The sequence below is a fragment of the Primulina eburnea genome, chromosome 8 (assembly GCF_022965805.1).
Source record: "Primulina eburnea isolate SZY01 chromosome 8, ASM2296580v1, whole genome shotgun sequence".
Taxonomy (NCBI): domain Eukaryota; kingdom Viridiplantae; phylum Streptophyta; class Magnoliopsida; order Lamiales; family Gesneriaceae; genus Primulina; species Primulina eburnea.
The window spans coordinates 385594-408288 of record NC_133108.1 but is presented as its reverse complement, the minus strand read 5'-3'; the positions used below and the strand labels follow the sequence as shown (position 1 = coordinate 408288).

The 22695-nt window shown below is 36.2% G+C and overlaps 1 protein-coding gene across 1 annotated transcript; it reads left to right on the top strand.

Annotated features, from left to right (window-relative positions):
* Positions 1-822: 822 nt before the first annotated feature.
* Positions 823-3149, top strand: LOC140837620 (cytochrome P450 724B1-like). Its single transcript, XM_073203734.1, has 9 exons — positions 823-909; positions 998-1331; positions 1408-1560; positions 1664-1909; positions 2089-2175; positions 2333-2411; positions 2487-2593; positions 2675-2793; positions 2927-3149. The coding sequence occupies exons 1-9, from the start codon at positions 878-880 to the stop codon at positions 3042-3044; spliced, it is 1275 nt and encodes a 424-aa protein (XP_073059835.1). The 5' UTR covers positions 823-877; the 3' UTR covers positions 3045-3149.
* Positions 3150-22695: the final 19546 nt, after the last annotated feature.

The window sequence follows — 22695 nt, the reverse complement described above, 5'->3', positions numbered from 1 at the left end:
GTGAAAGAGTAATAAATAATAATTAGTCAATGGATTAATAATAATAATTAACTAATTACATAAAAGGAAGATCAAGTGTCATTAGAATACAATTTTAATGGGGACAATAGAGGAAATTCACAATTCAATCCATATATTTATATAGATATAGATTAATTTCGTGCAAAAACTTTTGATTAGATCATATATATGCATAGATTACATTATAATTTAATGACGAAGAATATTAAATACAAGTTTACTCTTATATTTCTAGACAGCGGTTATAAATCGAGAAGGATTCTATATATATATATATATATATATATAATTTTGATATCCTGCACACCTACCGTGCACACTTTTGTGAGCACCGATGAAGTGTCACTCATTCATTGGATGTGATGAAATATAGAAAAATTACGCATGCAGTGGATGAGTGACACCTCATCGGTGCTCACAAAAGTGTGCACGGTAGGTGTGCAGGATATTAAAATTGTGTGTATATATATATATATATATATATATATATATATATATATATATATATATATATATATATATATATATATATATATATATATATATATATATGAACGCAAACACCCACACACAACCCAACAAGTAATTAAGTAGTTTGATGGCTGCCCTTTTGTCTGTGTTGCTAGCTATTTTATCAGGATCCATAATATATTTTGCTCTCAAACATTTTGATATCTCCATTTTTAAAGAAAAGTCTGCTGGCCGCTTGCCCAATGGAAGCATGGGGTATATATGCACAGTTTTTTTTTTTTTTTATTAATTTGACATTCAGTATTCTATCGTTTATTAATCAACCTGCAGATGGCCGTTGATTGGAGAAACCCTTGCTTTCCTCAAGCCACATAAATCAAACTCTATGGGCAGCTTCTTGCAAGATAATTGTGCTAGGTACGTATGATCACGAATATTATTTTACAGCATTTAATTATATTTTCATTTTTAACACAGAGTTTATTAATATCGATTATTAATGAAGGTATGGAAGAGTGTTCAAATCTCATCTTTTCGGGTGCCCAACTATCGTGTCTTGTGATCACGAACTAAACATGTTTGTTCTTCAAAACGAAGAGAAGCTCTTCCAGAGCAGTTACCCCAAACCCGTTCACGATGTTCTTGGAAAATTATCGATGATGCTCGTGTCTGGGGAGTTTCATAAAAAGATAAGAAGTGTAGCGGTTGGTTTCATCAATTCTTCATGCAAATCCAGGTCTGCTAATAATTTTCTGGGTTACTTAGAGAAATTGACTCTATCCTTCATCGACTCCTGGAAATCAAAAAAGGAAGTTCTCTTCTTCAAAGAAGCGAAAGAGGTACGTGCATGTATCTTAATTTATTAACTTGCATTCATTTTAAACGAAATAATAAATTGTGTGTGTATACACACAGTTGACATTTCATCTTATGCTGAAAAGTCTAATGAATATTGAGCCTGAGGATCCACTCGCTGCGATAGTTCTCGGGGATTTCCTGACTTTCATGAAAGGATTCGTTTCATTGCCTCTCTACATTCCGGGGACATCTTATGCCAAGGCCGTCAAGGTATGGACGCGCTACAATTCTATAATTAATCCTGAATAACGTGTACGTATGTACATACCGGGAGCTAGCCAGTGGTGTATATATAAATAATTAAATTTTGCAGGCAAGAACAAGAATTTCATCTACATTGCAAGAGATGATAATAAAAAGAAGAGAGAAGAATAATATAGTAAATGAAGAAGGGGACTTCTTAGATGAACTATTACGGGGAAAAGTTTGGTTAAGTGATGAGGAAAGAGTGAGCATTTTGCTTGACCTTTTGCTTGCTGGTTATGAAACAACATCGGGCCTCATGGCCCTAGTTGTTTATTTTCTCTCGCAGGCGCCGCAGGCCCTTCAAACGCTGCAGGTAGCACTGGTTTCAAAACATATGACAGTTTGATCTAATACTCAGGATCTTGATCTCAATGTTGAAGGGAAGAGGGACAGCAGAGGCTGGAGCTAGCTAGCTAGCACCGCTTCCGATCCCTCTGAAAATTAATTTTTCTATTCTATCTCTGACTTGGCCACCGCTGATCTAATCTTCAGGAAGAGCACCAAGTGTTGAGGGGAAGAAAGAAGGAGGGGGAATTTTTGAATTGGGAAGATTACAAGCAGATGGAGTTCACTTCTTATGTATGTGCATGGTCATTACGTTACGCTAGCTAGCTGTTTTCTTGTATAACCTTGATTGATGGGAACAGGAATAAGAAAACAACGAAGTTTACTAAATCTCATGCTAAACATGTATTTTTGGCTTAAAGTCATGGATATGCATCCATTATTGGTACAGGTCATATGTGAAGCTTTACGCTGTGGAAATCTGGTTAAGTTTCTGCACAGAAAAGCTCTCCGGGATGTTAAATTCAAAGGTTTACAAACTTTGGCATTTATAAAATAGTTAAATATATAACCGCTAGCTAATTGAATTCACTTAATTTCTGTAGAATATGTAATTCCTAGGGGCTGGCAAGTCCTTCCTATATTTTCGGGTGCACATCTGGATCCATCCCTTCACGAAAACCCATTCCAGTACAACCCCTGGAGATGGGATGTAAGTATTCTTCATACACATTGTTAATATCCATCAACTTAAATTATGGATAATAACATATTTTTTTTTATATGTTTATAGGATCCGGCCACAAGCCGAAAAGTGAGCCCATTTGGTGGGGGGCTCAGGATTTGTCCAGGGGCAGAACTTGGTAAATTGGAGACTGCCTTCTTTCTTCACCACTTTGTCCTTAATATTAGGTACTTTTTCATTAATTGTATTTATATATCCAACTCTTATCGAGACACCATCCTTGAATCATGTCTAGATGAGTGAAACAAAATTTGAGTTCAAAGCCACGCCTACTGACTTTTGATTGATTTGAATTGTTAGGTGGAAGTTAAAAGAAGAAGATTGTCCACTCTCATGTCCTTACATGGATTTCAAGAGAGGTTTGCCAATGAAGATAGAATCAATACAGAAAAAATGTATGGAAGTTTTGAAGTTATAAATGATCAAATATGATTGAATATAAATGGAGCGCGGTTGTAATGTATATATAAATAATCCATGGACCACATTTTACCGATCAACTTATGATCTAAGTAGTTACATAAAGTTGCGCCTATTATAAATATTTGATCAATGCAAATTATTATTAAAGGGTTCGACTTATTCTTGAATTATGGCTAAGGTTCGTCTAATTCATCTATGTATATTGCAAAAATAAGGTGTACTTTTGGAATCAATTAATGTCGGTGGCTGGAAATTTATCCAGTTTCATGGGGTTGGAGTAGCTTGAATGTGCTCTACTACCAAGAATTTCTTCCCGTCAAGACCAGGATTTTGACTCTCCTATTCTGCACTACTCTACTGAACCTGGAAGCACGTGTTCATGAAATGGGATTTCTTGTTTTAGTCTTTGGTACGAAACGAGTTACGAGAGTGAAGTGAAATTAGCTTGGCAGAAATTCCTTTTATAAACATTTTATGGAGGATACTGGTCACCTTTGCTCACTCTTTGATTTGCACAACCTCAAAAATTGCATTGCAGCAAGTTCCCTTTTATCAATTATTTTGGCTGGGTGGGAGATGGTCCCTGGGTCATGATGAATGAATTTGACGAAAACATCCCTGCTCGGGACTTTGATAATTTCCAGGTCTTTGGCTTGCTTCAGAACATTTTAAGGTTTTCATCTAGAAGTTGCATCTGCTTACAATTTTTTTTCCAACTTTTCTTCCATCTGTTTTTCAGTTTGTTAATTTTATGGTTAAAAAATGTGTACCAATCTCGAAAATAGTTTTATGGAAATTCTTGCTCAATATAAAGCAACAATGGAGCTTTGTTTGTTGGGATAATCCTTTCTTCTCCTTATCTCGTTGTACATGGCCCTTTGTCACTTGACCCTTGTGGTTGCATTTGCATCTCTTATTGATTGTATATTTTTCGTTTCGGGTGATTTTGGGGATCGAGAGAAAATAGCCCTGCCAGGATAGCTCTTCCTCCTCCCATCTATACATGTGGTAGCAGTTCAGAGGCCTCACTTACAACTAGTTTTCAGCAAAACCCAAGCTAATTTTACAACCACGATGGTACCGAAGATGATAGCCTGAAAGCAAGAAATCCCATTTCATGAACACGTGCTTCCAGGTTCAGTAGAGTAGTGCAGAATAGGAGAGTCAAAATCCTGGTCTTGACTAAGCTAATGTTGATTTGTCCTTTCTGAATGTGTCAACGTTCTTCTGATAATAGTAGACTATGGCAATCTGATATGGGACACTCTCATTATGAGTTACAATGCTTTTGTACAAATTGTCGGTTGTTGGCTACGCTTTAACCGATGATGTGTCAAACTGATTATTAGTTGACTATATAGCCGATCAGTTGAGTTGATTGTATAACTGATCAGTTTTAACTGATAGTTCAGTTATCTTTACATATTCAGTTAGCCTCGATCAGTTCGATTGCCTTAAATTATTTAACTCATTATATCAATATGAGCAACTTCAGTTTGGGTAGTTTAAGATCAAATTAATTCAGTTGAGCCGGTCAGTTCTGAAATCTTCAAAAGCTTTATTTGTCAAACTAATTCTGATTCTAACAATTTTCCCATTTTTGGTATTTGACAAAACATAGTATTCAAGAACTGATAAACTCCATCGTAGATAAAATAAACTGAATTCTTGTAGAAAAAAGAATCTTCCACTGTACAGATTCGTACAAACTTAAGAATGAAAGACTGTCATCTAACTAAACTTATTGCTCTTCACTTCTTTGCTCTTTTTTCAGCAGGTCCTTGATCAGTTGGTTGACTAGTTCTTTTCTTTGACTGCTGTTGCTGATCTTCTTCCCCCTTTTTTTCAACACCGGCAAGGGTAGAGAGAAGGCGGACTTCTAAGCTGACTTGAGATATAACATTTAGCATCTATCCTTAGTAACCCGCTTGAGGCTCTTCATGGTATTCTCCTTCATAGAATCAAATTTAAGCGTGTGCATTAGCTGAGTCGACTTCATATCAGAGATAGTTGAGATTAGGTTGTGCAAACTTGACTGAATTTCTTCAATTATGATATCAGTAGCTATAGGTATTTCAGGAGACTAGATTTCAGATGTGGCATGTGCTTTGCCCTTGTCCTTTTCATTGAAAATCACCATGGCTAGACGTAATTCAGTCTCAGTTTGTTGTTCTAATTCTGTAACAACTTCTTCAACTGCTTCCTGTTGAGCGTCTGGAACTGAAGTAGTAGGCTGAGCAGCAGTTGAGCTGGATAGTATATCAGTTGGAACTTGCAAATCAGCTATTGGTTTAGAGTGCAACTGGGCCGCATCATTTTGTTGTTTTTGTTCAGTCATAACAACTGACTGAACTTCATCTACAATTTCTTTCAACATAGCCTCCAATGCTAATTATTCTGTTGATCGTTAGCATACATCTTTCTCAGCTGGATGTCAGTGTCAACTGATTGGATGACTTCGTCAAAGTTGGCCAATGACAACTCAGCATCCATGTATAGATGTTGTCCAGCTAGTGGAGATGATGAAGGTGCAGAGAGTAAAGATGGTTGAATCAGCACAGGAACAGATTCAGCTGCTAGCTTAGAAACATATTCAGCAACTGGCTCTTTGGATGGTTCTGACTGAACTCCAGTTGGCTGAGCTTGCTCTGCTGATATTGGACTTTTGGGAATCAACTGGTATGTATAATTGTTGATCCATTTCCCAGACTTTGATCCTCATTCGCAAAGATATCATATCTGAGTCCAGCTGCTGGAAGACAACTCGGTCATTATAAGAAGTCGGGCTGATTGGATCGTAGTTCAGTTTCAAATGAGTTGTTACTTCAGCCAGCTTCTTCAAGCACATCAGATCAAAGAAATAAGTCTTGCTTTCCATTTCTTGAGCAATAATGATGGTCTGGACTGTCTTCAAAATCATTGTTTCCAGGGCAATGAATTTCCCTAAAACTAATTTCTTCTTCAGTCGTCTGGCATACACTACAATGCGAAACTTGACCCATTGTTCAAAATCTTCAATCTTAGACTCAGCAAACTCATTTATCTCACTCCAAATGAAATCGATGTGAGTCTGAACTGTGTTAGTTGGACTGGGTTCTTTAATCATCTTGCCCTTACCTTTTGGGTCAGCTAGGGCATGAGAAATGGTCTGCCCCGTGGTAGTTGAATCTACCTTTTCTCTAATTATCACACCTTTCGGTCGAGCAATTGGTAGAACAGTTGGTCTGGTGATAGTGATAAGAGGTGCGCGATGTCTAACAATCTTCAATTTGTCACAAGATTTGGTGACAATATTCAATGGATGATCAGATGGTTTCTTCAGCTGATGGTGCAACTGGAACTGATCGATGTTATAGTAGTTATGGGTGCCTCAGACCCAGTAGACATCAACCTATCAGATGAAATCACTCCAGAAGCAGTTTATTTGGTCTTCTGAGATCGTGGCTTCTTCAAAATCTTCGGAGATGGAGTCTTCTCCGAATCACTCTCACTGACAATCAGTTATCTTTTGATTTTCAGTTTCTTAACCACGTCCTTGGTTCTGGCTTTTTTCACAGATTTGGGAGTTGCCAGCATCCCAATATCTTGTTTGATCTTGATAAAATTTTCAGGCGAGATGTCCAGCTTGGTTTTTGGTGGCTGAATGTTCTTGACGTTGAACACCATGAACTTGGATGACTTTTCAGCTGAGTCATCAATGAGACCAGAGCTCTTCAGCAAATAGATGAGCTGCAAAGAGAAACCATTTGACTGCTTGGAGGATTGAACCATGTTCTTCGGGATATTGAAATAATAGTTGACCAGTTCAATCTTGTGCCTTACATGTTCGCAGTCATGATTTGAAATTTTTCAAGAATGAGGGCAGCGAATGAATCTGCCTTGGCGATGATGCCCTTTGCAATAATATCAGCCAGCAGTTTGGATCTCTGGCTTCAATTCTTTCTTGGGATCCGAAACTTTGATTTTCTTCCAATCGGCACACAACAGAGTCTGCATTTCTTTAATATCAGCTAGTTTGATTTCAGAGAAGTGAGACAAACCTTCAAGTTGGGAGTTGGAAAAGATTGCTGAAAGATTATTTGTACACAATCAGTACCTGATTGTTGATGGTCATAATAATCTTGCCATAATCAGAAATCTTGCTGTTGGCATAAACTTCTTGAATTTCCTTAGGATAAATGACTTGGGTTGCGATTACCAAGAATTTCTTCACACCAGCAGCTTCAAGCTTCAGAAATACGCTCCTAACAGCTTCATCTGAGATAGATATTAAGGAGTCGAAGTCGATTGCCATTGCATTGAGAATGAAGGCTGGGGTTTGGCTTGCCATTAGCTTAGATTTTTGTCGATTGCTAAAAGAGATCTCTTCATATCCTCCTGTCAAAAGTAATGATCGCGTCCCTTCGTATGGTTCTGGGTCTATAAATAAGAACAAACTAGTTAATCACAAAATCAATTTGAATATTTCAGCAGATAATACTTATCAAGGCAGTAACATATGGATAAGGCGAGCAGTTCCCTGCAACTAGACATGGCAGAAGAGTTCATGCGGTCCATAGTGGCTGCGAGGAAGGGAAAATATGCTATCTACCTGGAACAAGATCCAGGATCTGCAGTCTTTCCATGAGGAAGGACTTGTTTCCTCGTGGCGACAAAAGATAAGTATCAGCGGCGACTCTGTGTTGCCCATGTTGCTGACATCTTCGAGGATGAAGGTGTCTATCTTCGGATGCTCCTCAAGGAGTAGAAGGTTCTGAGAAGGATCGCCTTCTTAGAGGACTTCCTGAAGACCACTACTGGTGAGTTAAAACCACTTGGTTGACCAACATGAGGGGGAAATAGATAGGGAAATTTCTATTGTACAACTTCAATTATATCAATAAAAAAATTATTTTGTTCAATGTTGTTTTCCTTTTAATGCATTATTATTTCCTGCACTTAATCTTGGCAATGATGCATGTTGTTAAGTTGAAATGTATTCCAGTCTGATCTACTTCTTGAGAGCATGATCTCTGATGAACTCATGTCTGACATCGATATGCTTTGTGAAGGATCATGTGAAGGGCACCTTGAGGTGCTTCAAACACAATAATCTTCAAGAGAGAGCTACAATAGCTCGTGTTCTAAGAATATAAACATCGATAAATTAGCTCGAGTTTGGTTTTAAACCAACCGAAAAACACTCGAAATAATCCTTCGTTAAGAAATACTGATATATTTTATATTATGTGTAACTGAAAACAAAGGGAATCAGTTGTCACATATATCAGTTCAGTTATGGTGAAAACTGAACTGATGGATGCTATAACTGATCAAATCAGTTTGAAGACATTAATTAAAAAATTAAATACACAAGATATATTTATGGATATTCGGAGACTTCAACTGCTCCTACGTCACCTCTTCTACCACCTCAGGTAGGATCCGCTAGAAGACTTTGATTTATACAATTGATTTGTACAAACTCACTCATCTTAGGACTTAACCAACTGCTTAACTGAACTCCTAGACTAGACTGAATGCAGCATCTTCTAATCAACACTTGTTTAACATCTATGTGTCAAAGACTACATATACAAGTTTATTGTCTTTGTGCAAGACTATATTTGAGTGGTGGTGGTGGTGTGTGTGAGAACTGATCTCTGAGTACAACATGAAAGTGTTCTCACACACTGAGAGAATTGTGCTTCTAATCTAAGCTGATAACACGATGAAGTGTTCCTTCTGGGCTGATTGCTTCTTGTAAGCTGATATGCAATATGCGTACCTTTTTTCTCTGTATCTTCTCACACTTGTGTTTTTCCATACACTTCTTGTATATTGGTCTTCCATGATCTTCTATTTATAGGCGGGAAACTGATCGTACAGTGAGACTAAATAATTGTATCTGTTGCTGCTTGAATGTATTCCTTGAGATTCGTGTCTCTTCTTTTCCGACATCTATGCTAGAACTTTTTGTCTTTAAGTATTGCTGCAACGTCCATTATTCTACCTTGATCGTACAATAGCATTTGTATCGTTGTGCGTAGCTGGAATCCACTTAGGTAAGCTTGTCTTGATCTTCAACTGATTGAATCCTAATTGATGAACATAACTAGTCATCTGAACCGATATTCAGTTGGGCTGGTGAAATCAGTTGACTCGTCAGTTGAACTGGTCAGCTGAGCTCTTCATCAGTTGAGCACTTCATCAGTTGGCCGGGCTTTTGAAGGTCTTCTATTGAACTGCCTATCAACTGGACAATCTGTTGAACTGTTCTGTGATATATCAGTTGAGCTGATTCAATTTGGACAATCAGCTGGCATTTTTAGTTTGCATCTGTTATCTTCAATTTTGGCTCGTTTAACTGGTCAGTTCGAAGCCTGACCAGTTCTAGCTTCCTGTGCACTCAGGTAAATTATTAGAAACAAAATAACAAGTTTTGTTATCATCAAAATCAAGATTACGAACATGACATGTTCCAACACTTTGTCCTGGAGTGAAGAATTGGATTGTATGTAATTGCAATTGTGCTAGTGTTGTAACAAAAGATTGGTGATTCTTATGCGATGACTCCATAATTTTTCAGTTGTCGCTGAATCCAGATCAGTTGGGCGCAACAACTAGATATTCTCCTTCAGTTGTGGAAGTTGCTATGGATGTTTGCTTCTTGCAAAACCAGAAAATCAGCCTTTCTCCCAGAAACTGACATGATCCACTGGTGTTTTTCTATCAAGTTTACATCATGCATAATATGCATCTGAATAGCCAACTAAATTAAAAGATGAGTCCTTAGTATACCATAAGCCTACATTTTGTGTGCCTTTAAGATATTTTAATATGCGTTTGGCAGCCAAAAAATGCGAGCGATTTTTTAGGATTTTCTTGAAATCTAGCATACATGTAGAAAACAAACACAATATCAGGAAGGCTAGCAGTTAGGTAAAGTAAAGAACCTATTAAACCTCTGTAAAGTGGCATTTCAACTGATATTCCCCCTTCATCTTTATCTAATTTAGTTGATGAGCTCATCGGAGTGTTTGCAGCTAAAAATTTTTAAAACCAAAATTCTTAAGTAGTTCCTTCGTGTATTTGGTTTGACCGATAAATGTACCAGTTTCCAATTGCTTTACTTGCAGACCAAGAAAGAATGTCAGCTCACCTATCATACTCATCTCGAATTTATCCTGCATTAATTTAGCAAATGTAGCTACAAGACGTGCTTTGTACCTCTCCACATTACTTTTTGAATCTCGTTTGGTTTGGAAAATCCACTTACAAGAAATAGGTTTCACGCCTTCTGGTAATGGGACAAGTTCCAAAACTTTATTGTCTTGCATTGACTTATACTCTTCACTCATTGCCTCAGCCCACTTTTGAGAATTTGAATCTTGCATGGCTTTACGAATTTCGTATACATAAATTTGCGGGATAATTTAAAATTTTCTCTTTAAATAAATAAAATGCATCATTCATAAAATATACTGATATAGAGATTCAATGTTTAAAGTAGCAGTGGAAATAAATAATGTTTTCAAAATAACAACTTAAAATAATTCAACAAAATAAAACCGAGTTTTGAATAAAAATAGTAAGTGCTGAAAATGAGGTCCTCGAGTTCCTATACTGCCGACCCAAGATGGCTCACTGGTCCCCGCCCTCGGCCCCGACCTCATCAATACCTACAACAATCAAGTCTAGTGAGTCTAAAGACTCAGTATGCATATATCATAGATAACGAGTAAATATATCATAAAATTTCATGTCATGTAAAGATTTCATATCGTAAAGCGTAACGTAAAAACCGTGTCATGAATAATTATAAATACGTGCATAACTGAAAAATCGTAAGTGAAATGTTTGCTCGATAGAGCCCTGACATAAAATAGCGTATCATAATTTTCTGTTGAGAATATGTTCTACGCAAATGGCCCATAACATGAACTGAATCGTCTGATCAGAATAAACCACAGTATACTGGGCGGTAAAGATCATCACAGCCCTTGGACTGTATATCCATACCCATACATGAACATGAACCGGTCAGTAGCCACCGGACGAAGTAATAATCCCATAAGCTGCAATCTCATGAGTGTGAAGTGGCCACAAGACATATCGCATATATCTCAAAAATAAACTTTTATATTTTATGCACGTAATATAATTAAATTCATGTGTTATTTTACCAATTGGGTTGGATCATTTTCAGGCTCGCTGCGACCTAATTCTAACATGAAAAATATGCAAATGATTTTTCCTTAAGGATAACTTAGTCATTGATCCCAAAAACGGCCAACTAGACCAACAACTAGATTTCTAACCATGACTCCGTACCAACCCGAACCAACACCGAACCATCGTTTAGTCATGGTCAAAATACGCCTAACATAATGAAATAATGCTCCTAAAAATTTTAAAACTCGAAATTTGGTGAATGGAGGCCGAAATTGTGAAACGCTCTTTCGAGAGTCACTTTAGCATGTTGCACTGTAATTTTTCGTACGACCTCTAAACTTAACAAAATCACAAATGGCCAAAAACATGACCTTCCTAACTCAATAAGGCACCTTAAAATCCAAGGCCATGGGCTAAAAGCCAACCAAGAACTCAAACAAGCCTCTAAACCGAAGCACAAAGTTGCTCTCAAGAAAATTACAGCAGCAGCTGTTGCGCTTCCTTGCGTCGTTTGTAAGGCTAATGGCCATTGGGGCTTGAACCACCAACCAGAGCCTCTTTCCAACATTCTAAGGTATGGTTTGAACCATGGCTAAGGGCCCTAGGCTAGGCACAATCCAAGCCAACACCTACGACAAACCCGAAGCTCCACCCGAGAACACATGCTGGACCGTGGGGGGTGTAGCTTGTTTTGCTGTCAAATGAAGGTTCCAATAGTTATGAGGTTAACCATGGTCCATGCTAGACATGCTAAGGTGTTGTATGAGTCATGGCTAAGGGCTAGAAGCCAACCACAACAAACTTAACACCAAAAATTCGAAACCCAACTCAACAACCAAAACAAGAAAACGAAACCGATGGGGCGATGTTCTTGTTTTATTTTTAAAACCGATGGAACCATGAACCAAGCCATGAAAGAGCATCTTGGTCACGTCCTAGACATGTCGAGGATGGGTTCTAACCATGGCTACAGCCCATAGGGCAGCCAAGGTTCGAATTCTCCCCTTAGACAAGCAACAAGGAAAAATCGAGTCTCATGAATTGCGACATGGGGTGTTGCTGTCAAAAATGATTTCGTTGGGGTGCATGGACCGCAACAAATGGACCGACACCCATCTAACACATCCTAGTACAAGCATAGATGCAGCCTTGGTTGCTTGGAATCGAGCCAGACCCTGAACGACAAAAACAAGCCAAAACCGTGAAGGCACAAGGAAAGAGAGGCGAAAATCTGCACTTTGTTTTCGAAAATGTTGTTGTGGTGATTTTGGTTTTTATCAAGGGTCAAGCACATGTAATGGTTTAAAAATAATATATAACTTGATTGAAGAGCAAAGTAATAATATAGACATGCCTGGAAATTTTGATGAATAAGAAAACAAACTAGTGCGACGACACGACGCGGCGGAGACGGAGTGTTCTTCTTTTGTTTCTTATTTTTCTCTCTTGTTTCTCCCTTTCTTTCTCACAATTTTCTGCTTATTCTTCTCTGAAATTTCGAGAATATGGATGGAGGAAATGGCTAGGGAATGAAGGGAAGTTTACTAAATAAAAAGGGAGCTTTGAAAGGCAAAATGAATCTTGTTATCCTAGTTGTTTGTTAGATAGGAAAAGATATAATATATTATGGGATTTGATGGAGTGATTGGAGATGAATGGCCGATTCTTAGCTATCCAATAAAGGTAGATGTTTCTTATTTAATAATTTTTTGGTGATTAAAAATGAAGGGATTATTATGTCAAGAAAATTATTAAGGAAAGATATCAATGAAAATGAGTTGTCAAATTTAATTCAAATCTTAAATGGGAGGTGGCCGAAATTTGCTATTAAAAATATGAGAGGATATTGCTTAATTGTTAATTGGTGGGGATTTAAAATGAAGGAATTATTCTACCATGAAGGGATAGGGAAAGATATCAAAAATAGAGAGTTGACAAACTTATATCAAATCTTATAAGGTGGCTGATTTTTGCTTATTAGAAATGGGGTAGAATATTGCTTAAATATTGTATTTTAAATCTTTAAAGTTTTATCTACCCATTAAATATTTTAGTGAATTAATAAATTAATTATTGAACCTAAAAGAATTTATTTACTACTTATCTCAAATTACTTAAATAATTCCTTAAACATTCTTTTACATTAAACTAACTTATTATTTATTTTAAATAAATTCTAGGAATGTTTTCTTAATATTAAATTTTATCTTCATACTCCAACTCCAGTCCAGCCTCACTTAAACTGAAAAGATAAAACTAAACTACTGCGTAAAATACTAAACAATTTTTAAAGAAAAGAATTTTAATCCTCATGCATAAAATCATTTTAATTTAAATAATAGTAATTATGCATGGCTTATACATAGTCTGATTTACGGGTTCTACACATTGATTGGATCATCCTCCGCCATTCCATCATTTTCTTCATGTTCTTGGAGTAGCGCTATGTAATCATCCGGAATAGCGCTCTTCTTTTCTCTAGTTGACCTCCGTAAAGACACTTGTTCTTCAGACGCTGGTTCTTGAGCTTGTTGAGTTTATTCGATTGGAACTTGATTGACAATGTCTTGTTGTTCTTGTATCATATCGTGATCAATGACATGAATACAATCCTGAACATTAACAGTATCAATCATAAGAATATGAACCATTTCCTCTTGAAGAATATTTGGATAAAATTCCGCCTCGAAGACAAAGTCTGTTATTTTATTCTTCCCCCCATCCCGTCTCAAATATTTTGTTTACTTTGGGATCATAAAATTTATAGCCCCTTGATCGCTCAGAATACCCAATAAAGAGCTACTGACTGTTCTAGAGTCTAGTTTCTTTTCATGTGGACGATATGGCCTAGCCTCAGCTGGACATCCCCAAATATGAAAATGTTTTAGACTTGCCTTTCACCCTGTCCAAAGCTCATAAGGTGTTATAATAGCTTCTTTAGTTAGTACTCTATTTAGAATGTAAGCTGATGTTTTTAATGCTTCTCCCCAGAGTGACTCTGGTAAGGTTGAATGACTGATCATACTCCTGACCATATCCTTAAGAGTCCTATTTCGTCGTTCAGCTACACCATTCATGCTTGGTGAGCTTGGCATGGTGTACTGTGGAACGATTCCACATTCCTCTAGGTATTGAGCAAAAGGCCATGCACGTTGTTCACCTGAACCGTCATTCCTACCGTAGTATTCACCACCATGATCAGATATGACTTTCTTAATTCTTTTGTCGAGTTGATTCTCTACTTCAGTCTTAAATGATTGAAAACCTCCAATCTCTGTGATTTTTCATGGATAAGAATAAGTATGCATATCTAGAGTAATCATCAATGAATGATACAAAATATTGTTGACCATTCCAAGAAGGTGTTGGAAATGGTTCACAAATATCTGTATGTATCAATTCCAATACCTCTGTGGCTCTATATACACCCTCTTTTTTTCGTTTGGTCTGTTTGCCTTTGATGCATTCGACACGATTGTGTAAGTCTGTAAAATCAACGGGGTTCAAAATTCCATCTGATACAAGTCGTTCAAATCTATTTGTAGAGATGTGTCCTAATCGCTTGTGCCAAAATACACCAGAGTTTTCATTATTAAATTTACGCTTAGTACCACGTAATTCCACATTTAAGGTTTCCATATAAGAAGCATTTGTATCAAGCATACATAGATTGTCATAAATTATAAGTGAACCAGTTCCAACAACATTAGAGTTAATAGGTAACCTAAACATATTGTTTCCAAAAGAACAACAATAACCATATTTGTCCAAACTAGAAACATAAACCAAATTCCGTCTAAATGACGGTACAACAAAAGTATCTATTAAGTCTAAATAATAACCAGTACTTAATAACAATTTGAAATTCCCTATTACTTCCACTTCGACTGACTTGCCATCACCTACATAAATGCATCTTTCAGCATCATTTGGCTTTCGGCAGCTCAGGCAACCCTGCATTGAAACACTTATATTAATAGTAGCACCGGAATTTAACCACCAAGTGTTTCTCGGTACTGAAGCTAAATTTACTTCAGAACATACCAAACTTGAAAATGTACCTTTCTTTGCACGCCATGCATGGTACTTAGGACAATCTTTCTTGACATGATCATCCTTATCACATAAGAAACAATCTTTCTTGTCATTATCTTGCTTGTTCTTCTTTGGATATGGACCTTTAGCAGCATCATTCATTATTTTCTTGCCCTTATCTTTAGAGGTGCTTGCATAATGGACACTTTCAGTCTTGTCTTGCTTCAATCTCTCTTCCTCTTGAACACAATAAGAAATGATCTCATTAAGAGATCATTTCTTCTTTTGACAGTTATAACTGATTTTGAACTGACTAAATTGGTTTGGAAGAGAAATCAACACTAAATGAACAAGCATGTCTTATGACAATTCAAGATTAAGTGCCTTCAATTGCGATGCAAGGTGAGACATTTCCATAATATATTCTCGGATATTTTCCTTGCCTTTATACTTCATGGAAATCAAGCTCTTCGGAATCATGATTGTTTCTGCCTTATCACTTTTGGCAAATCGCTTCTCCATCTCATCGAGATAATCCTTAGCTTTGGTGACGCTTGATGATCATAAGACTCATGCGGTTAGAGCGTTCCCACTTCTCCTATCCAGCCCTCTGCTCAGAGGAACTAGAATATGTAAGAGCAGCATGTTGCTATGTCCTGATCGCAAGGTCTAGATCCATGCAGCCAAGAACAATAAGGATGTTCTCCTTCCAATCTTTAAAATTTGTCCCAATAAGGATCGACACTGAACTTAGATTAGCAGATATAGTAGCAACTTTTGCTGAAAAGAGAACATAATAATAACATAAATAACATGCTCATCTTAAATAAATTAGAAGTAAATGGCAAATCACATCTCAAGATACCTAGTGCAATATCAATACCAAGTCTTTGGACAATAATATCATTTGCAAGTGGTACTCTTGTGGTAATAATCAAACATTAACAATAATACATGACAAACAAGAAATCTATCTTTGGATAGATTTCTTATTTTCATAAAATAAACTAGTAAAATCTTGTAATTGTTACATGTTCATTATCACAAGAAAATGAATCATTTTGTCAAGTATAAATCTTCCTTTGGACTGATCAACACTCACATAAATATACTCATTTTCACTTTATTTAAAACCTTAATGATATCCTAATACCTCAAATAAAAATAAATAAATTTAAATAACACCGGTCACTTTGGCGACATATAATTTAAATTTAATTTAATTTGAAATATTAGATATTAATAGACGTATGAAATTTATTTAATTTTTTTAATCCATTATGATAAACTAAATGATTAAATTTAATGAAATCAAACATAAAACTGTGGCAAAAATAAATGACACTTATATAAAAAATATTGTCATTATTTTAAATAATAACCGTGCCCTTTATATAAGGATTTGGAAAAGTTTTCACTTGTCTGTTTTGATTTATATTTCCAAAAACCACAGACGCACCGTTCAATTTTCAACCAACCAATAATCACATACACCGATAGAATCATTTTGGAAAGGAAAATAAAATTTGGTTTCAAATGCTCAGAATCGGTGGGGACCCAATCACCATTGGATTGTGCATGAAGAATAATTAATTATCAAATCCACATAATCCATCCAAAAATAATTTGGAAGGGAAATAAAAAAACGAAAAAAAGAATAAAACATTGTTTAGCCCAAAAGATTACGGCAGATTAAACATAATTTGTTAAACAACAAAAATTTATAATCTTAATCTTCTAATCGGCCGTGAACAATCATGGATATGACAAAAAAAACTTCTTAAAAATTTCATAATCATAATCGACTGGAGTGAAATCGAAACAATTAATGGAGGCAAAATAATTTCTTAAGAATTTGGAATAGAGTGCTCTGATACCAATTGATGAAATCAATTGGATTTCAAATCTCGACACAGAAAAAAATCCATAAATTCTATCCAATTCTCAAGAAATCACTCAAATAATAATCAAAATTGCGGAAGCGTACCGGAATCCATGACTTATAGACGTGTTGGAACTTTTCAAGTTCGCAATCTTGATTTTGATGTTAATAAAACTTGTTATTGTGTTTCTAACATATTTACTCAAGTGTGAAGTTGCAAACACAAGAAGCAAGCTGAAACTGAATTCTGCACAAACTGAATTTCTGGCAAGGTTCGGTGTTTTGATGATATCTCCCAGCTGGATGATTCAAATGACAATCCGCCAATTGAACTGCTTAGAAAACCCAATTTGGAACAAATCGTATTTCTCATCAGTTGGACAAAATCGGATGTTATCATGGTCTAACTGATCGCTCAATTACCGAACTGATCACACGAAAACAGCAATCAGTTGTGTTTGAGCAGCTGCCGTATTTTATTCATATCTCTCAGCTCGGTTATCGAAACGAAGCGATTAAGTATGCGTTGGAAAGATAAGACAAAGATCTACAAATCATTTTTAAAGTCAAAGTCTGAATCGAAGCTTATGATGCTGATAAATGACGATGAAGCTACTGGTTCTGCACAAACTGAAATCAGATAGACTGATTTCAGCACACCTGCTGAAACGGAACCAGCTGCTGACTAGCTGCTGACCAACTGAACTGAACCAGCTGCTGACCAACTGAAACTGAACCAGTCCAACTGAATGACCAGTTGAGTTGACCAGAGTTGACCAGTTGACCAGAGTTGACCAGTCGGGAAAATGCCCAGCAAGCTGAATTTGACCGTTGCAATCTCGGAAACAGTACAGAAACTTTTCAAACGGTCATATTCTTGTGTCTAACGTATATATCAGTGTTGGAGCCTATAAATACAACATATTGAAGATCAAACAAGAGCTTTTGAAGAGAATTCAAAGCATGGGCAGTTAGCATGAAGAAATCAGCTAGTTGAGAGCACAAGCCCTTGTGTGAGGATACATTTGAGATGTGCACTGTAAAAAATAAATTCCTCACACACACAATCACTCACACATATACGAGAGAGTTGAGCTTACAGGTTTAGTTGAGTGAGTCTTTACACAAAGACGTAAAACATAGTGTTTGTAGTCTTTGCATATGAGACATTAAACAATATGCTGATTGTGAGGTGCTGCCTACAATCTTGAGTGCTAGGAGTTCTAGTTGGGTGCTGGCCTTCCGGATCGGGTTTGTACAAAGAGTTGTATGAATCAAAGTCTTCTAGTGAATTCTTCCCAAGGGGAAGAAGGGGTGACGTAGGAGTGTTTGAAATCTCCGAACATCCATAAACAAATTCGTGTCTATTTGTTTATTGCATTTACTTATCATTTTCGTAGTTTTTAAAGGATGCATTGTTGAAGCATTTTATGTGTTCTTCAAATACCAAAATATTGCATACCAAGTGTTTGATAAAATGCTTCAACTGAATATTTTTACTCATTCAACTTGCATATATTTTAAATGGTTTACAAAATATTCATTCGGTTTCTACGAAGGATTATTTCGAGAATCTTCCGCTTGGTTTTTAACCAAACTCGATTTAATTCATCGGTGTTCAATATTTCAAGAACCGAGCTATTGTAGCTCAACGGTGATCCCCCTAACCGATCCTAACACGTGGTATCAGATCCGGTTGTTCTTGAAAGAACATTGAAACTGATTTTGATGTTTAAAATTCGAAATTTCAGATTTTTTACACACATATATATGCAAAACTGAATCTTCGCGCAGCTTGCAGCGACCGTGGGAAAAATGACATATCTCCTTGCTCGATTGTCCAAATGACGAACCGCTTTTTGTGTTGCAAACTAGACTCGTAGAGGTTTACAGCGGTATAAAATTTGCAGCGTAATTATCCCCGAGAAAATACAGTTTATTTGTTGAAGACAGAGCATATGTGCTGCAGCAGAAAATGAGCCATGAAGAAAATTGGTTAGTTATCCCTCTTCTTTTACATTTTTCAAAATTTCAAAAATATAGGGGGAGAACTCATTATGACTTTAATGAGTAGATTTTTTTTTTAATATTGAGGGGGAGAAAATCTTGTTTAAAATGTTTTGAAAATATGACTTTTTGATTCACACAAAAAGGGAGAGAAATATGTTAGTTGAGTTGATTGTTTATCCAAGTTTTGTGATCATCAAAAAAGGGGAGATTGTTGGAACTTTTCAAGTTCGCAATCTTGATTTTGATGTTAATAAAACTTGTTATTGTGTTTCTAACATATTTACTCAAGTGTGAAGTTGCAAACACAAGAAGCGAGCTGAAACTGAATTCTGCAAAAATTGAATTTCTGGCAAGCTTGGTGTTTTGATGATATCTCCCATCTGGATGATTCAAATGACAACCCGCCAATTGGACTGATTAGAAAACCCAATTTGGAACAAATCGTATTTCACGTCAGTTGGACAAAATCGGATGTTATCATGGTCTAACTGATCGCTCAATTACCGAATTGATCACACGAAAACAGCAATCAGTTGTGTTTGAGCAGCTGCCGTATTTTGGTCATATCTCTCAGCTCGGTTATCGAAACTAAGCGATAAAGTATGCGTTGGAAAGATAAGACAAAGATCTACAAATCATTTTTATAAGTCAAAGTCTGAATCGAAGCTTATGATGCTGATAAATGACGATGAAGCTACTGGTTCTGCACAAACTGAAATCAGATAGACTGATTTCAGCACACCTGTTGAAACTGAACCAACTACTGACCAGCTGCTGACCAACTGAACTGAACCAGCTGCTGACCAACTGAAACTAGCTGCTGACCAACTGAAACTGAACCAGTCCAACTGAATGACCAGTTGAGTTGACCAGAGTTGACCAGTTGACCAGAGTTGACCAGTCGGGAAAATGCCTAGCAAGCTGAATTTGACTGTTGCAATCTCGGAAACAGTACAGAAACTTTTCAAACGGTCATATTCTTGTGTCTAACGTATATATCAGTGTTGGAGCCTATAAATACAACATATTGAAGATCAAACAAGAGCTTTTGAAAAGAATTCAAAGCATGGGCAGTTAGCATGAAGAAACCAGCTAGTTGAGAGCACAAGCCCTTGTGTGAGGATACATTTGAGATGTGCACTGTAAAAAATAAATTCCTCACACACACAATCACTCACACATATACGAGAGAGTTGAGCTTACAAGTTTAGTTGAGTGAGTCTTTACACAAAGACGTAAAACATTGTGTTTGTAGTCTTTGCATATGAGACATTAAACAATATGCTGATTGTGAGGTGCTGCCTACAATCTTGAGTGCTAGGAGTTCTAGTTGGGTGCTGCCCTTCCGGATCGGGTTTGTACAAAGAGTTGTATGAATCAAAGTCTTCTAGTGAATCCTTCCCAAGGAGAAGAAGGGGTGACGTAGGAGTGTTTGAAATCTCCGAACATCCATAAACAAATTCGTGTCTATTTGTTTATTGCATTTACTTATCATTTTCGTAGTTTTTAAAGGATGCATTGTTGAAGCATTTTATGTGTTCTTCAAATACCAAAATATTGCATACCAAGTGTTTGATAAAATGTTTCAACTGAATATTTTTACTCATTCAACTTGCATATATTTTAAATGGTTTACAAAATATTTATTCGGTTTCTACGAAGGATTATTTCGAGTATCTTCCGCTTGGTTTTTAACCAAACTCGATTTAATTCATCAGTGTTCAATATTTCAAGAACCGAGCTATTGTAGCTCAACGATGATCCCCCTAACCGATCCTAACAAGACGATTATTGGAAATGATCTTCAATCTTGAATTTTCTTCTAAAACTAGAGAGTTCTGTTGATGGGAAACAAAACAATGCGTCGTTCTGCAAAATCGGGACCATAACCTCATTTTATAATTAAACAAATTTCACTATTTCTAATTTGGCCCCCTCAACAAACCAGAAATATCATATATGGTATCCACACAATAATATCATGACAATTAAGACATTAAGGCTATGTTTGGTGTATATGATAAGATAAATAATTGGATTGATGACAAAACTCAAGGTAAGGATATTAATGTGTTGTGATAAAATATGTTTTGTTTGGTAAGATTTTTATGAGTATGATAAATTTTATATTTTTTGTTGTTGAGACAAAAATACCCCTAAAATAACATTGATGACAATTTAATATATAAAATGATATTTGTAGTTTTCTATATTAATTCTAGTGATAATATTGAAATTAGTGAACAGTGAAAGTTTTTTTCTTAATTTTAATTAGAGTAATAAAAACAAAAAAAATTTCTTCAAATTTTGCAGTGGGATAAAATAGTAATTTATGTGATATTTTAAGCATTGGATTGTCCATACTTTCAAAACTATGTGATTTCTTTTCAACCAAATATAGTTTTTTTATCATGGACTTCTTGATTAATTGGGCTTATAAGCCTAAGTCAATTCTTATTCTAAATTAGACCACATCAATTAATGACTTATTTAATTGATGACATTAAATATTTATAATTACAATTATGGTCCTTAAAATTCTAACAAGACATCATAATGCTGAAGCAGGTGAGGGCCTATACACACCGATAATTTTGAAATGTTTCATCTAGAATAGGAGAATTTTCTAAATCTTGTGATTAATCAATGTGTCGACTGTCGACTCTGTGTCCTCGGTGGAGTATAGAGACTGTTCATGGTCAGGTTCGAGGATATGAGGTTTTATACACCGCGGATTATGATTCAGTTGTCTGCAGTTGCGTGAAGTTTCAGATGGAAGGGATTTTGTGTAGCCATGCATTGAAAGTTCTTGACTGCAGGAATGTGAAGATAGTTCCAAGTCAATATGTTTTGAAGCGATGGACCAGAGATGCAAGGGCTTAAATGAGCTCTTTTCAGTTGTAGGCGAAGTACTTGATAGTGTTTATATTCAGGGTTAATTCCAGTCGATCCAGGATTTTTGGGGGCCCCGAAATTTGGATATTTAAGAAATAATATAATATATAATTTTTTTTCATCTGGTCTTAAATGGTGTTTCGACTGAATATATTGCAGTAAATTTGAGGATTGCATTTATATGTCTTAAAAAATAATAAAGTAATGAGATGTTTCTTCCTTGTCCTGTTTTCCACAGCTACTGGATTATTCCACCACGTCATCTTCTATTCTAGATCTCCTTTACTCACCAGCTTCCACCCAAATGATGATAGCAGATCAATTTCCGTAGATCATCACCATCATCATCACTATCTCTACCTTCAGCTTCTTGGGTATTTTTTGCCACCCCAAGGAAAAGCCTGAAGTGTGTTTTGGTGGGTGGATTTAAAGTCGTGGATTTCAAATCCAGCTGATTACTTTGATGGGTCACTTTTAACTTTAGGCTAACCGAATCGGAATTGAAAAAATAGCGTTTTTTCTCATTTCTGAGTTACCAATACATGTGCTAAACAAGTCGTCTGAGGAAAATCTTGATGTTACGATACAAACAACAGAAGAATATCGCACAACGTTTGCAGAAATAGGACAATAAGACCGCAGATGCTTGAATTGGTAGTTCAAAACAAGA